General features: G+C 53.0%; 1 protein-coding gene across 1 annotated transcript in view; it reads right to left on the bottom strand.

Annotated features, from left to right (window-relative positions):
- The window catches only part of LOC137544560 (uromodulin-like), a gene marked incomplete at its 3' end in the record, with an annotated part of 40,278 nt that extends 26,764 nt beyond the window's left edge, over positions 1-13,514 (bottom strand). Inside the window, exons 1-2 of the mRNA XM_068265660.1 lie at positions 13,448-13,514; positions 13,049-13,060 (exon numbers count right to left, since the gene is read on the bottom strand). Of these exons, the coding sequence (XP_068121761.1) occupies positions 13,049-13,060; positions 13,448-13,514 (79 nt within the window). The remainder of the gene's footprint in view (positions 1-13,048; positions 13,061-13,447) is intronic.
- Positions 13,515-16,103: the final 2,589 nt, after the last annotated feature.

Genomic DNA, 16,103 nt, shown 5'->3' on the forward strand with positions numbered 1-16,103 from the left:
GAGAAACGTCAGTCTGTCCACAGACTTGTGAGACAGACGTGAGCGTTTCTCGGTGACCACGCCACCAGCTGCACTGAAGCAGCGCTCGGACAGCACGCTGGAAGGGGGGCAGGACAGCACTTCCAGGGCGTACTGCGCCAGCTCGCTCCAGATCTCCAGGCGCTTGACCCAATACTCCATGGGATCAACAGGGGCATCGCTGTCAAGCCCGCTGTAGGACCCCATGTAGTCAGCCACCATGCGGGTCAGGCGCTGGCTGTGACCGGAGGAGGATGCTGCTGCATCATGCACCTCCTCTCTAGTCACTGCTGCCGGAGCCTCTACAGTCCTGTAGAGCTCGTGGCTGAGAGACAGCAGGTCTGTGGGGCGCTTGCTGCTGGATGCAGGCACCTGCTGCTGCCTCTGTGCTGGCTGCTGGACAGTGGGGGTGGAAGGCTGGGGGAAGGCTTCCTCCAAGCGCTCAACAAGGGCCTGCTGCAAGCTCCTTATTTGTTGCGCTGGGTCTCCTCCTGCAGGCGGCAGGAACTGGCTCAACTTCCCCTTGAGGCGTGGGTCCAACATCATGCTGATCCAGATGTCCTCCCTCTGCTTCATCTGGATCACCCTGGGGTCCTTGCGCAGGCACGCCAGCATGTGCGCTGCCATTGGGAAGAGGCGGGCCACGTGTGCTGGCACATCGACGGCAGTGCTGTCCTCCTCATCCTCCTCCTCTGCCGCCTCATCCTCTCTCCACCCCCGCACCAACTCAGCTGCACTGTGCTGATCCCCCTCATCAGCAGCAAGGTCAGGGACCTCCACCAAGTCCTCCTCCTCCTCCCCCTCAGAGGTGGACTGTGCAGCTGCTTGCCGCTCCTGCTGGTCCAAGGCTGCCGCTCCCTGTTCCAGCAAAGCATCGAGGGCCCTGTTCAGCAGACAAACCAGGGGCACCCACTCGCAGACCATAGCATGGTCCCTGCTCACCATGTTAGTGGCCTGCAGAAAGGGAGCCAGCACTAAGCACACCTGCTGCATGTGCCTCCAGTCATCATCGGGGACAATGGACGGGATGTTGCTGGTCTTGTCCCTTCTCCGAGCGGCGGAAACAGTGGCTAGGGCAAGGTACTGGTTGACAGCGTGCTTCTGTTCAACCAGACGCTCCAACATCGCCAGGGTGGAGTTCCAGCGAGTCGGAACGTCAAGGATCAGCCGATGGCGTGGCAGCTCCAGCTCCTTTTGCACGTCTTCCAGGCTCGCACAGGCTGCAGCCGAGCGCCGGAAGTGACACACAACGTTCCTTGCCGTTTCCAGCAGTTCGCCCATCCCCTGGTAGGTGCGCAAGAACTTTTGCACCACCAGGTTCAGCACGTGGGCAAGACAGGGGATGTGGGTCAGGTTTCCCCTGTCTATTGCGGCAACCAGATTGGCCCCATTGTCGGCCACCACCTCTCCGACTCTGAGGCCTCTGGGGGTCAGCCAAATCCTCTCCAGCTCCTGGAGTTTGGCCAACACATGGGTTGCCGTCAGCTTGGTCTTCCCAAGGCTGACCAACTGCAGCAGCGCTTGGCAGTGGCGGGCCTTCACGCTGCTGCTGAGGCGGGGGGTTTGGCCAGGTGTGCCGGAGGATGGCAGAGGATCGGAGGAACCTGCTGCAGTTCCCCTGACCCTGCGGGGGGGCACCACCCACTATGTTGCTGCTGCTGTGCCCGCTGCTGCTCTCCCATCCTCACCCCCTTCCACCAAGCTGACCCAGTGGACAGTGAAAGACAGGTAGCGGCCTGTCCCGAAGCGGCTGCTCCAGGAGTCCATGGTGACGTGGACCCTTTCACCAACCGCGTGCTCCAGCCCTCGCTCCACATTGGCCATCACAAAGCGGTGCAGTGCAGGAATGGCCTTGCGGGCGAAGAAGTGTCTGCTGGGGAGCTGCCAGTCTGGGGCTGCACAAGCAAGCAGCGCACGCATGTCGCTCCCCTCCTGCACAAGCGTGTACGGCAGGAGTTGGGAGCACATGGCCCGTGCCAGCAAGCCGTTCAGCTGCCGCACGCGACGGCTGCTGGGAGGCAGAGCCCTAACCACCCCCTGGAAGGACTCGCTCAAAAGGCTCTGGCGTGGCCTTTTGCTGGCACGGGAATCAGCAGACACAGCAGAGGAGGCCACTGAGGACTGGCTGCCAGAACAGGCCTCAGTGTCGGCGGCAGGAGTTGCAAAAGAGGGAGGAGCAGTGCGTTTCCGCACTCCTGCTGGTGCTGCTGGAGGAGCAGGAGGGCGGGTGGCTGCTGTTGCTGCTGCTGCTGAAGGCTGTGCAGTGATGGGTGTGGTGCCACTGCCAGCACCAGATGCCTTCAGCCTCTGGAACTCCTCATGCTGGTGGAAATGTTTCGCAGCAAGGTGGTTGATGAGCGAGCTGGTGCTGAACTTTAAGGGGTCTGCACCTCTGCTCAACTTCCGCTGACAGTGGTTGCAAGTGGCGTACTTGCTGTACACTGTGGGCATGGTGAAAAAACGCCAGATTGGTGACAAAAACGACCCCCTACGGCATGGAACCGCTGCTGCCTGTCTCCCTGTGGTGGTTGGGGGGGGGGGGGGGCTTGGGTGCGGCTGGTGGTGGTACTGGCAGATGCTGATGCTGCTGCTGCTGAGCCTGAGACACCAGCAGGCTGTGGGACCTGCCTACTGCTGCCAATGCTTGCAATGATGCGCCTCCTTGCAAGGCCCACAAGCGCATCCTCCTCCTCCTCCTCAGAGCTGCTGAGGACGACATCCCCTGGAGGTGGTGGCACCCAGTCTCTGTCTGTCACCGTGTCATCATCATCCTCCCCCTCCTGAAACATGTCCTGCTGGGATGATGACCCCCCAAACTCCTCTCCTGATGCATGGATGGGCTGCTTGACTGTCGCCACAGTCTTGCTGTCCAATCCCTCATCCCCCAAAGTGCCCATCAGCATCTCCTCCTCCAAATCGCCAACAACAGCAGACAATTGACGCATCATGCCTGGGCTCAAAAGAGTGCTGAGTGACAGGTCGGCGACTGACCGTGAACTGGCCTCCTCCCCAGGCCCTGCTGGGCGGCTGCTGCGAACAGGGGTGGTGGTGGTGGTGGTGGTGGTGAGGGTGGAGGCCTCGGATGCAGAGCTGATGGCGGGCTGCTCATCCTCCGTCATCAGTTGCACCACAGTGTCTGCATCCTTTTCCTCAATGGGACGTTTCTGACCCGGCTGGAGGAAAATCGGAGCAGGTGCTACACGCTGCTGCTGCTGTGTCTCTGCAGCGTGAGTTGCAGATGCTCCTGCTGGGCGGCGCCCAAGGCGTCCACGGCCAGTGGCTATGGGAGGAATGTTAGCCACTGACGCTGCTGCTGCTGCTGCGGAACTGTGCATGGTGGCGCGGCCGCGCCCGCGGCTTGCCACAATGCTGCTCCCTCTCCTCCTGATTCCCTTGCTGCCCTTCCCCTTGCCCAAACCGCGCTGGCTGCCACTTCCAGACATCTTCGATGTTTTGGGCGTAAACACAAAAGTTTTTGAAAAGGGCGGGTGAAAAGTGGGGTACTTTAATGGAGTGGGTTGGTGGGTGAGGTGACTGAGTGAGTGTCCCGACTCCCTAGTACAGTAAGTAAGTAGTAACAGTCAGGAAGTACAACTAGCAGTTACATTAATCAGTAGTAATCACAAGGAAATAGAGTGTGTGTACACTACAGACAGTGAGTGCACGCACGCGCAAACACGCGCAGGAGCTGGCCTATGAACAGAGAGTGAGTGAGTGTCCCTAGTACAGTAAGTAAGTAGTAACAGTCAGGAAGTACAACTAGAAGTTACAATAATCAGTAGTAATCACAAGGAAATAGAGTGTGTGTACACTACAGACAGTGAGTGCACGCACGCGCACACACGTGCAGGAGCTAGCCTATGAACAGTGACTGAGTGAGTGTCCCTACTACAGTAAGTAAGTAGTAACTGTCAGGAAGTAGAATTTACAATAATCAATCAGTAATCAGAAGGAAATAGAGTGTGTGTACAGTACACAGACAGTGAGTGCACACACACACGCAGGAGCTAGTAGCCTATGAACAGTGACAGTGAGTGTCCTAGTACAGTTACAGTATATAACTATTCAGAAGGAAATAGAGTGTGTGTACACAGACAGTGAGTGCAAGCACACGCAGGAGCTAGCCTATGAACAGTGACAGTCAGTGAGTGTCCTAGTACAGTTACAGTATATAACTATTCAGAAGGAAATAGAGTGTGTGTACAGTACACAGACAGTGAGTGCACACACACACACAGGAGCTAGTAGCCTATGAACAGTGACAGTGAGTGTCCTAGTACAGTTACAGTATATAACTATTCAGAAGGAAATAGAGTGTGTGTACACAGACAGTGAGTGCAAGCACACGCAGGAGCTAGCCTATGAACAGTGACAGTCAGTGAGTGTCCTAGTACAGTTACAGTATATAACTATTCAGAAGGAAATAGAGTGTGTGTACAGTACACAGACAGTGAGTGCACGCACACGCAGGAGCTAGTAGCCTATGAACAGTGACAGTGAGTGTCCTAGTACAGTTACAGTATATAACTATTCAGAAGGAAATAGAGTGTGTGTACACAGACAGTGAGTGCAAGCACACGCAGGAGCTAGCCTATGAACAGTGACAGTCAGTGAGTGTCCTAGTACAGTTACAGTATATAACTATTCAGAAGGAAATAGAGTGTGTGTACTACACAGACAGTGAGTGCAAGCACACGCAGGAGCTAGCCTATGAACAGTGACAGTGAGTGTCCTAGTACAGTTACAGTATATAACTATTCAGAAGGAAATAGAGTGTGTGTACAGTACACAGACAGTGAGTGCACACACACACGCAGGAGCTAGTAGCCTATGAACAGTGACAGTGAGTGTCCTAGTACAGTTACAGTATATAACTATTCAGAAGGAAATAGAGTGTGTGTACACAGACAGTGAGTGCAAGCACACGCAGGAGCTAGCATATGAACAGTGACAGTCAGTGAGTGTCCTAGTACAGTTACAGTATATAACTATTCAGAAGGAAATAGAGTGTGTGTACACAGACAGTGAGTGCAAGCACACGCAGGAGCTAGCCTATGAACAGTGACAGTCAGTGAGTGTCCTAGTACAGTTACAGTATATAACTACAATACAAAATACAATCACTAAGTAGTAAAGGACAGCAGAAATACTGTCTAATACTATCTAATACTGTCTAAATACTAATGAGAAATAAACTAACAGAGGACAGGAGGACAGCTGCCCACACAGGCAGGCCCTGAGGCCTAAAGCTGTAAGCCTGCAGCAGCTGGCCTGTCTCTATGTAACACAAAAGCTACTAACTAAAATACAATGTCTATCTAACTAACAACAATATAGGTGTGTATAGGAGGTGTATGTGAGCAAAAACGCTAGGTAAATGACCACAATAGAGCTCTTGCTAAGCCAAAGCACAAAGGAGCAACTCTCTCTCTATGCAAGTCTCAGGCAAGGACGGAGAAACGGAACATGGCGGCCGCTATTTATAGGGTAGGGGCTGGCCAGGGTCCCCCTCTGTGATTGGCTGCCGTCAGAGGGCCTGGGAGCCCTCTGATTGGCTCTAAGGACATCAATCTGGGCTATGACGCTATTCGAGCTCTGTATTCGAGCTCGAATAGCGCCGTTTGCTCGAATAGCTCGAATAGTGAATGGGCTATTCGCGTTTACTCGAATAGCCCATTCGAATAGCTGCAGCTATTCGGAGCTCGAATACCGAGCTCGAATAGCTGGAAAAGAGCTCGAATATTCGAGCTACTCGAATATTCGAGCTCTGCTGAGCACCACTGGTTGTGGACCCTAACTATGTGCAGCCTGCTGAGTCCGTGGAAGAATGGTCAGAGGCAGAGCAGGATGACGAGTCACCTCGGCCTAGGCAAGGATATCGCCATATGTCAGGCAGGGGCAGGGGCATCGGCAGCAGTGGGCGTGGAGGAAGTAGACAGAACACTGCTTCAGCCGGCACCACCACCATGCAACCCCCGGCAACTACTACCACACATTGTTCCGCTGCACCCTCTGCTAGTGGGGGCCGCAGTAAATTAAAGTCACCAGTGTGGGATTGCTTTGAGGAATGTACTGATGACAAAAGGTATGCTGTGTGCAGGTTATGCAGCAAAAGATTGAGCCGTGGGAAAAGTCTGAGCAAGATGGGTACCTCATCCCTCCAGGGCCACCTGAGAAGCCGCCACTGCCGCGAGTATGCAGAGTTTAAGAGGAAGCAGGCACTGCTGGCAGGGGTTCCTGAGAGCAGAAGGCCCACCAGCGCAGCAGCATCATCCCTCCCTCAGGGTCGTGAATCCCCCACAGCAGCAGCAGTAGTAGCACGCAAGCGCTCTTCCACCTCGGCTGCTCAGGACACAGACATTGAGGCTGGCAGCCAGTGTTCGTCTCTCTCCTCTGTCTCCCCTGCATCCCAGCGTCGTCAGACCCTGCTGAGCGACACCTTTCAGGGTCTGACCAAGCCTCTGCCTCCAAGCCACAGGCGGATCCGCAAACTAAATGGCTTGCTGGCCCGGGCCATGGCATCACAGCTGCTTCCCTACTCCCTGGTGCAGGAGGGGAGCGCCATGCGGACGCTGCTCCAATTTGGCATCCCCGAGTGGCAAGTCCCCAGTCGCCACTATTTCAGCAGGAGCGCGATCCCAGCACTCCACAAGTTTGCGGTGGAAAACGTGGCCCGTTCCCTGGACTACTCTGTGGGCAAGCGGGTCCACGTGACCATGGACTCGTGGAGTAGCAGATTTGGGACAGGTCGCTACCTGTCCTTTACGGCCCACTGGGTGACACTGATGGAAGGGAGGGAGGACAAGAGCGCATCAGCCCAGCTAGTGGTGCCACCACGCGGGATCAGGGGGGATGCAGAAGGGTCCTGTCACGACACTCCCTCAGCACCCGGAAAGCAAGCCCGCCTCGGCAGCAGCAGCGCCAAGCCTCGGCACTGCCAAGCCCTTTTAAAATTGGTGACCCTGGGGAAGGAGAGGCTTACGGCCACCAACGTCCTGGCCGCCCTCAGGAAGCAGGAGCGGAGGTGGCTGACCCCCAGAGGCCTGGAAGTGGGGTATATGGCAGCCGATAACGGGGCCAACCTGGTGGCAGCAGTGCAGCAGGGAAACCTCCAGCACATCCCCTGCTTGGCCCACGTGCTCAATCTTGTGGTGCAGCGCTTCTTGCGCACCTACCAGGGGATGAGCGAGCTGCTGCAGGATGCCCGGGCGGTGGTACGCTTTTTCCGCCTGTCAGCCACTGCCTCTGCACTCTTGTCCACCTTACAGCAGCAGTATGGAAGGCCACAACACCGGCTGATCATCGACATGCCAGTTCGCTGGAATTCGACTCTGGCCATGTTGGAGCGGCTGTGTCAGCACAGGCTGGCTGTTAGGGCCTACATGCTAGACCCAAGTGTCCCCAGCAACCAGCAAGTCCCCATGATTACTGCCACTCAGTGGACACTGATGCAGCAAGTATGCCTGGTGCTGAGTCCCTTCCTGGAGGCAACCAAGATGGTCAGTGAGGAGCGGGCCTCTGTGTGCCAGTGGGTGCCCTTGATTTGTCTACTGGAGCAGGCAATGGACAATTTAATTGAGCGTGGGGATGAAGCCCTGAGGCAGTTGGAAGAACAGGAGCAGATGGCAGCACAGTCCAGCTCAGAGGAGGGCTCACAGCAGGTAGTGGAAGAGTTGGAGGTCCCTAACCTGAATGAGGAGGAGGAGGAGGAGCAGAGTGCAGCAGGCGTTGTACGTGGATGGCGGTTTGAGGAGGCACAGGACATGGCACAGGAAGAGGACAGGCATGCGTTATGGGACAATGGCGAGGACGAGGAAGATCTTGCTGGCAGGGCCCACTTGTTTCCCATGGCTGTGCACATGTTGCGCTGCCTTCGCAGGGACCCCCGGGTGATCCAGATGCGTTCAAGGGAGGACATCTGGATTACCTTGATGCTTGATCCCCGTCTGAAGGGGAAGCTGGGAGACTTAATAACGCCATCCACCACCGAGCAACGCACAAGGGAGTTGAAGGAGGCCCTTGTGCGCAGACTACTGGAAGCATTCCCCCAGCCTTCCACCCCCACTGTAACTGCTCTGCCAAGCCAGCAAGAGGTGCCTGCCATTGCCACTAGCAGCACAACAACAACCACCAGCAGCAGCAGCAGCAACTGGCGCCCCAGAGACCTGAAGAGCCTAAGCAAGAGCCTGTATGCAGTGCAGCAGCCCAGAACAGAGGTGCCCGCCACAGCATCCACCACCAACCAGCACAAGCAACGACTGACCACCATGGTGTCTGACTATATGGTGTCATCCAGCGGGCTCAATGACACCGACAGCCCCGTTGGAGTACTGGGTCAAGAGACTGGACATCTGGAGCGAGCTTTCCCAGTACGCCCTGGAACTCCTATCCTGCCCTCCTTCCAGTGTCCTCTCAGAGAGATGCTTTAGTGCGGCCGGTGGCGTGGTCACAGAGAAGCGCTCTCGGCTCTCCCACGCCTCTGTGGACAAACTCACCTTCCTGAAAATCAACCAGGCTTGGGTGGAAGGTGAGTTCCTGGCCCCTATTGTCGGACACAGGGGGACATGAAGTGGCTGCTGCATGTGCTGTTGTTAACTATGCCTGCCTTTATAAAGACATTTACTACCTGCCTAGTGCCTACCTTGGTTAATTTTTTGGTGTTATGGTACTACTACCAGTAAGTTGCCATGGTCCTCCTTCTGAGCTGCTGAACTGACCGCCCGCTTTGTCCTCCTGACTCAGTCGCTACTACACTCTGCGTTCACATTGCCCGGGTCACCGGGTGCATTTAATTTTTTGGCCAGCACTATGACGCTGTGCTACTACTACTGTGCTGCTGCTGCTGCTGAACTGACCGCCCGCTTTGTCCTCCTGATTCAGTCGCTACTACACTCTGCGTTCACACTGCCCGGGTCGCCGGGTGCATTTAATTTTTTGGCCAGCACTATGACGCTGTGCTACTACTACTGTGCTGCTGCTGCTGAACTGACCGCCCGCTTTGTCCTCCTGACTCAGTCGCTACTACACTCTGCGTTCACACTGCCCGGGTCACCGGGTGCATTTAATTTTTTGGCCAGCACTATGACGCTGTGCTACTACTACTGTGCTGCTGCTGCTGAACTGACCGCCCGCTTTGTCCTCCTGACTGAGTCGCTACTACACTCTGCGTTCACACTGCCCGGGTCACCGGGTGCATTTAATTTTTTGGCCAGCACTATGACGCTGTGCTACTACTACTGTGCTGCTGCTGCTGAACTGACCGCCCGCTTTGTCCTCCTGACTCAGTCGCTACTACACTCTGCGTTCACACTGCCCGGGTCGCCGGGTGCATTTAATTTTTTGGCCAGCACTATGACGCTGTGCTACTACTACTGTGCTGCTGCTGCTGAACTGACCGCCCGCTTTGTCCTCCTGACTCAGTCGCTACTACACTCTGCGTTCACACTGCTCGTGTCCACTGACAACTCTGCTGCGATGTCATTGCTAATTGCTGCAAAAAAAACAAAAAACAAAAATTACAAAAACCTCTCTGGGGCCTTTTTGCCGTCAGCCACTCATCCTCCTCCAGCGGTACCTTCGCCGCCAAGTGCCATTGGAACTCGCCTTCACCTCTTTGACTGCTTAACGCGTATATCCCTTTTTAAAACCACTTATTACCAATTAATAGCCCCATTTAAAGTGTTGATTTCACTTTAAAATCCATTTTCTCTAGAAAAAAATAATTTTGGGGAATTTTTTATGTTAAAGTTATGTTGCCCCTTATCACCTCGATAATCCATGCTATTTGGGGGACTGTAGCATGTATTGGGGCTTTGTTATTAACGTTAAAAGAAAATCCGCCTCCGGGCGTGAATCCACGCGTGATTACGCCATTCACGGAAAAAAATCCGCGTGGTTGCCTGGACGCGACCGCAAATCCGCATGCGGCGGGGCCGAATGCGGATTTTTTTTTTCAACCACGCAGATTTCCGAATTCGTGGATGAGGCACATCCGAGCATCCCTAGTGAGCACCACTGCAGGCGCACATGTGTGAGATCCTATCCTGTTACTGCCTCTCAGATCTCGCTGCTGAGGACTGTAGTGAAGCGGTGCAGGCGCCCATGTGTGAGATCCTATCCTGTTACCGCCTCTCAGATCTCGCTGCTGAGGACTGTAGTGAAGCGGCGCAGGCACACATGTGTGAGATCCTATCCTGTTACCGTCTCTCAGATCTCGCTGCTGAGGACTGTAGTGAAGCGGTGCAGGCGCACATGTGTGAGATCCTATCCTGTTACCGCCTCTCAGATCTCGCTGCTGAGGACTGTAGTGTAGCGGTGCAGGTGCACATGTGTGAGATCCTATCCTGTTACCGCCTCTCAGATCTCGCTGCTGAGGACTGTAGTGAAGCGGTGCAGGCGCATGTGTGAGATCCTATCCTGTTACCCCCTCTCAGATCTCGCTGCTGAGGACTGTAGTGAGGCGGCGCAGGCGCACATGTGTGAGATCCTATCCTGTTACTGCCTCTCAGATCTCGCTGCTGAGGACTGTAGTGAAGCGGTGCAGGTGCACATGTGTGAGATCCTATCCTGTTACCGCCTCTCAGATCTCGCTGCTGAGGACTGTAGTGAAGCGGCGCAGGCGCACATGTGTGAGATCCTATCCTGTTCCCACCTCTCAGATCTCGCTGCTGAGGACTGTAGTGAAGCGGCGCAGGCACACATGTGCGAGATCCTATCCTGTTACCGCCTCTCAGATCTCGCTGCTGAGGACTGTAGTGAAGCGGTGCAGGCGCACATGTGTGAGATCCTATCCTGTTACCGTCTCTCAGATCTCGCTGCTGAGGACTGTAGTGAAGCGGCGCAGGCGCACATGTGTGAGATCCTATCCTGTTCCCACCTCTCAGATCTCACTGCTGAGGACTGTAGTGAAGCGGCGCAGGCACACATGTGTGAGATCCTGTCCTGTTACCGCCTCTCAGATCTCGCTGCTGAGGACTGTAGTGAAGCGGTGCAGACGCACATGTGTGAGATCCTATCCTGTTACCGCCTCTCAGATCTCGCTGCTGAGGACTGTAGTGAAGCGGCGCAGGCGCACATGTGTGAGATCCTATCCTGTTACCGCCTCTCAGATCTCGCTGCTGAGGACTGTAGTGAAGCGGCGCAGGTGCACATGTGTGAGTTCCTATCCTGTTACCGCCTCTCAGATCTCGCTGCTGAGGACTGTAGTGAAGCGGCGCAGGCGCACATGTGTGAGATCCTATCCTGTTACCGCCTCTCAGATCTTGCTGCTGAGGACTGTAGTGAAGCGGCGCAGGCGCACATGTGTGAGATCCTATCCTGTTACCGCCTCTCAGATCTTGCTGCTGAGGACTGTAGTGAAGCGGTGCAGGCGCACATGTGCGAGATCCTATCCTGTTACCCCCTCTCAGATCTCGCTGCTGAGGACTGTAGTGAAGCGGCGCAGGCGCACATGTGCGAGATCTGAGAGGCAGAGAAGGAGGTAAATAGGATACAAGGGCGGGGCCAGTCGGGTGAAAGGGGCGTGTTTTATAGGCACAGCACAATCTATTCTTCCATAGCGCTTTGATAAACAGGGAGACAGGGAGAGCTGACCAATCCGCTTAGGGAGAGGGAGAGTTGACCAATCCAACCAGTCAATCACCTATATACTGTTATATACTGGGTACCACATACAGTACAGCACCAGTATCTGTTCATACATACCACCAGTATATGATGTTTTTCATTTTTACTTGGTATTTTTATTTGGTGTGCATTGGAGGAGGGGTAGTCTTATACAACAAGTTTATCACAAACTCTAAATTTTAACTGGAAACGTTGGGGGGTTGTCTTATATACCGGAATATACGGTATACCTGGCGGCCTATACTGGGGGAGACTTGGTGGGGGTCTTATACTCACCATTGGCATGCTGATCCCTCGTCGCGTACCTCTGATAGCTTCCCCACTGCCTTCTTCCATGTCTCTTGGCAGATTTGCTTCTCCCTCAGCAATGACATGTTCCCCGGCAATCGGTGTTGATGACACCAGGGTCACGCAGCATCATCAACATCTTGCGGCAAACACATTTTTTTTTTATTGAATTCAATACATTAACCTGTATGGAATTCAATATTACAAAAACATGTTATTAACAAAAAAATGCTTGAAAATTATTTTAAATTAATTGAACCACTTTTTGCACAGAAATCCTGGGGAAATTGAATGCTAGGTGGGTTAAAGCACACATTTGTTAAGAAGTTCTAAGGAGACTTAAATGTCCTAAAAGTAAATGCATTCGGGAAGAAATGCAATCAGTCAGTTTTCTGATTGTGTTTCTTCGCTTCCAATCAAAATTGCATGTCTAGGGACCCACTGGCAATTCTCTGCGGTCTAGCAGTAACAGACCCTATTCATGTAATTACAGCTGTTCTCCGGGGAGGACAATGTTTGTGTTTAATTAATAAGAGCAAAGGGTTTCCCTTAACAGGCAGGTCACAGTTAATTGTGAAGTTAATGGTAGAAGTTAATTGTAAAAGATGAAAAAAATACGATTTGGTGATAGAGCAGAAGTGAATGGATACCTATGGATCAGCTTCTATACCCACTGCTAGCTTACTAATCTTCACAATGACTCCTCCTGTGCCTCCTGCTGTCCTATTGGTCTTTACAATCTCCCCCTCCCCCCCCCCCCCCCCCATTTCCGGTACCTCCATCCATTTCCTCTCTGGCTCTCAGCTCCATTTACCTCCCTTATTATATATTGGTGTATTTCCCTACCTCCCCTCAAACTACTTCATTGTCTCCTGCTCAGAATTTCCTTCTAGGAATGCCCAGAGTTGTCACAAGCTGTGTACGACAATTACTGGAAATTCTACCCGATACGTCCCTTCAAGTGGATAAAGAAGACTTGAACAATCCGATTATTATACATACAGCCATTTGGGTGCACCTTGCTGCTAGGTAATGTAAGGAACCATTCCCAGCCTAAGCAGCCTAGTCTGGATGCATACAGTCATGGTATAAGATGAAGACTGGATGTTATACTTACATGATGTGAAAACTGCAAAGAAAAGAGAAAAATATTGTGTCAGTAATAATACAGAAACGTAAAATCCTCTTCCTTCATCTCCAACATTCCATTCACAACATCCTATCCAACACAGCCCAACAACCAACAGGGAATATACACCTTTTACTGCCCAAGGCATAGAGGACACCAGGACACTCTATGAAGGACCATGTGGTGCCAGGACTCCAGGGCACTCTATGAAGGACCATGTGGTGCCAGGACTCCAGGGCACTCTATGAAGGACAATGTGGTGCCAGGAGGACTCCAGGGCACTCTATGAAGGACCATGGGGCACTCTATGAAGTCCTTAGTCCTAGTAACACTGATGAGGATGTTATGTTGGTGGAATATGGAGAGATGAGGCTTGTGGGGACTCACCTTGTTGTTCTGCCCAGCTGAGGTGGACACAGATGGTTAGATACAGGACCACCAAGAGAAGCTTCATCTTTATGGTTTCTGCTGGAAAATTCAGTCATAGTTAATAAAGTGAGAAGATAATATCTTGTCACATCCAGATAATTAAATAACTTTATAAACACATAACTGAGCCCCTTTCAGCTGAGGTAAAGTTTGGCACTTAGTTTAGTTGTCACCCTGGCTCACTCTGCATGATGTCATATCAGAAGCAACCAATCATATCTTGTTGTGTATTCAGATTTCTGAGTTTGGATTCTTTACACAGATACAGATTATTTCATCACATTAGCTGGGTTCTTCTTTCAGCTTCTGCCCAAATTAGGGTGCCCAGATCTGGTCCCACTAGAATAGGAACACAGCCAGATTTATCAAGAGTGTCTGAGACAAAATATTGGTAGGTTTCTAGAAATCCATGCAGAACTGTCTCAGGCATCTTAAGAAATCATCAAATAGTGCAGTATTCTTCTAAAACTGTTGTAAAATAGGAGGAGCTAGGAGGAGCCTCTCAGACAGTGCAGTGTGTGAGGGAAATTGCTGTTGCTGAGGTAACCAACACACCTGCTGTATTGATAGCAGCAGGCTCTGAGGAGGAATTCAGCAGGGGGAGGAGCACATCGCAAATCATGTGTAGCCTGCACTCTACAATAATGTCTAGCCTGCAGTTCTACATCTGTAGAACTGTTATCAAGCACTTCTTAATATGCGCCAGTTTAGGGATGGATTTGCACTTTTCTTAACTGTAGTGCAGCTCTAGAAATTCATGCTAAATTGCCACTTTTACCTAGGATTTAAGAAGGTTCTTACTATCATGCAAAACTGTTCGCCCTGCTGGTTAGAACAGATTAAGAAGAAAAAACTGTCGGTAATGCGTTGATAAATCTCCCCCAGAGATCTCATCAGGGATCTCAGACACACACTCCAGAGGCTACATCCCTGACTCTGTCTACTGTCCTCTAGGTGATGTAGGTCTTTGCTGGTTGTACGGGTAAGATGGTCAAACACTGGGATGGACTGGGTGTTATATATTGATGACATGGTGGCTTCAGTTGTTATGTGACTCCAGGAAGATGGAATGGAGGGGACACAGTAGCATAGCTCCCAACTGTCCCTCTTTGGGAGCCCTGTCACTCTGTCCCTCTTTCCTCCTCATTTGTCCCTCTTTCAGGACTTTGTCCCTCTTTCTATGTAAATATATATTTCTCTACTAAAAAATGTGTTTGACTCTAAACTTTATTCCCATCCATTAAATTGATATATTACTAATTTTAAAATGTTACTATGAAGAAAATTGAACCAGGATAGAAAGGACCAGTGTGGTGTGAATTATAAAACAACATAGTTTCCTTATGAAATCTTTATGGTTTGCATGACTAGGGGTGTGATGGGGGCGTGATCAGGGGTGTGGAAGAGGTGTGGCTTAAGTGTCCCTCTATATCATCTCAAAAAGTTGGGAGGTATGCAGTAGGTGGTCACCATGGGAGAGAGAGGAGGGGACACAGCAGGTGGTCACTATGGGAAAGAAGGGAGGGGACACAGCAGGTGGTCTCCATGGGAGAGAGAGGAGGGGACACAGCAGGTGGTCACTATGGGAAAGAAGGGAGGGGACACAGCAGGTGGTCTCCATGGGAGAGAGAGGAGGGGACACAGCAGGTGGTCACCATGGGAGAGAGAGGAGGGGACACAGCAGGTGGTCACCATGGGAGAGAGGAGGGGACACAGCAGGTGGTCACCATGGGAGAGAGAGGAGGGGACACAGCAGGTGGTCTCCATGGGAGAGAGAGGAGGGGACACAGCAGGTGGTCACCATGGGAGAGAGAGGAGGGGACACAGCAGGTGGTCACCATGGGAGAGAGAGGAGGGGACACAGCAGGTGGTCACCATGGGAGAGAGAGGAGGGGACACAGCAGGTGGTCACCATGGGAGAGAGAGGAGGGGACACAGCAGGTGGTCACCATGGGAGAGAGAGGAGGGGACACAGCAGGTGGTCACCATGGGAGAGAGAGGAGGGGACACAGCAGGTGGTCACCATGGGAGGGAGAGGAGAGGACACAGCAGGTGGTCACCATGGGAGAGAGAGGAGGGGACACAGCAGGTGGTCACCATGGGAGAGAGAGGAGGGGACACATCAGGTGGTCATGGGAGAGAGAGGAGGGGACACAGCAGGTGGTCACCATGGGAGAGAGAGGAGGAGACACAGCAGGTGGTCACCATGGGAGAGAGAGGAGGGGACACAGCAGGTGGTCACCATGGGAGAGAGAGGAGGGGACACAGCAGGTGGTCACTATGGGAGAGAGAGGAGGGGACACAGCAGGTGGTCACCATGGGAGAGAGAGGAGGGGACACAGCAGGTGGTCACCATGGGAGAGAGAGGAGGGGACACAGCAGGTGGTCACCATGGGAGAGAGAGGAGGGGACACAGCAGGTGGTCACCATGGGAGAGATAGGAGGGGACACATCAGGTGGTCATGGGAGAGAGAGGAGGGGACACAGCAGGTGGTCACCATGGGAGAGAGAGGAGGAGACACAGCAGGTGGTCACCATGGGAGAGAGAGGAGGGGACACAGCAGGTGGTCACCATGGGAGAGAGAGGAGGGGACACAGCAGGTGGTCACCATGG

This window comes from Hyperolius riggenbachi, chromosome 2, assembly GCF_040937935.1.
Source record: "Hyperolius riggenbachi isolate aHypRig1 chromosome 2, aHypRig1.pri, whole genome shotgun sequence".
Taxonomy (NCBI): Eukaryota; Metazoa; Chordata; class Amphibia; order Anura; family Hyperoliidae; genus Hyperolius; species Hyperolius riggenbachi.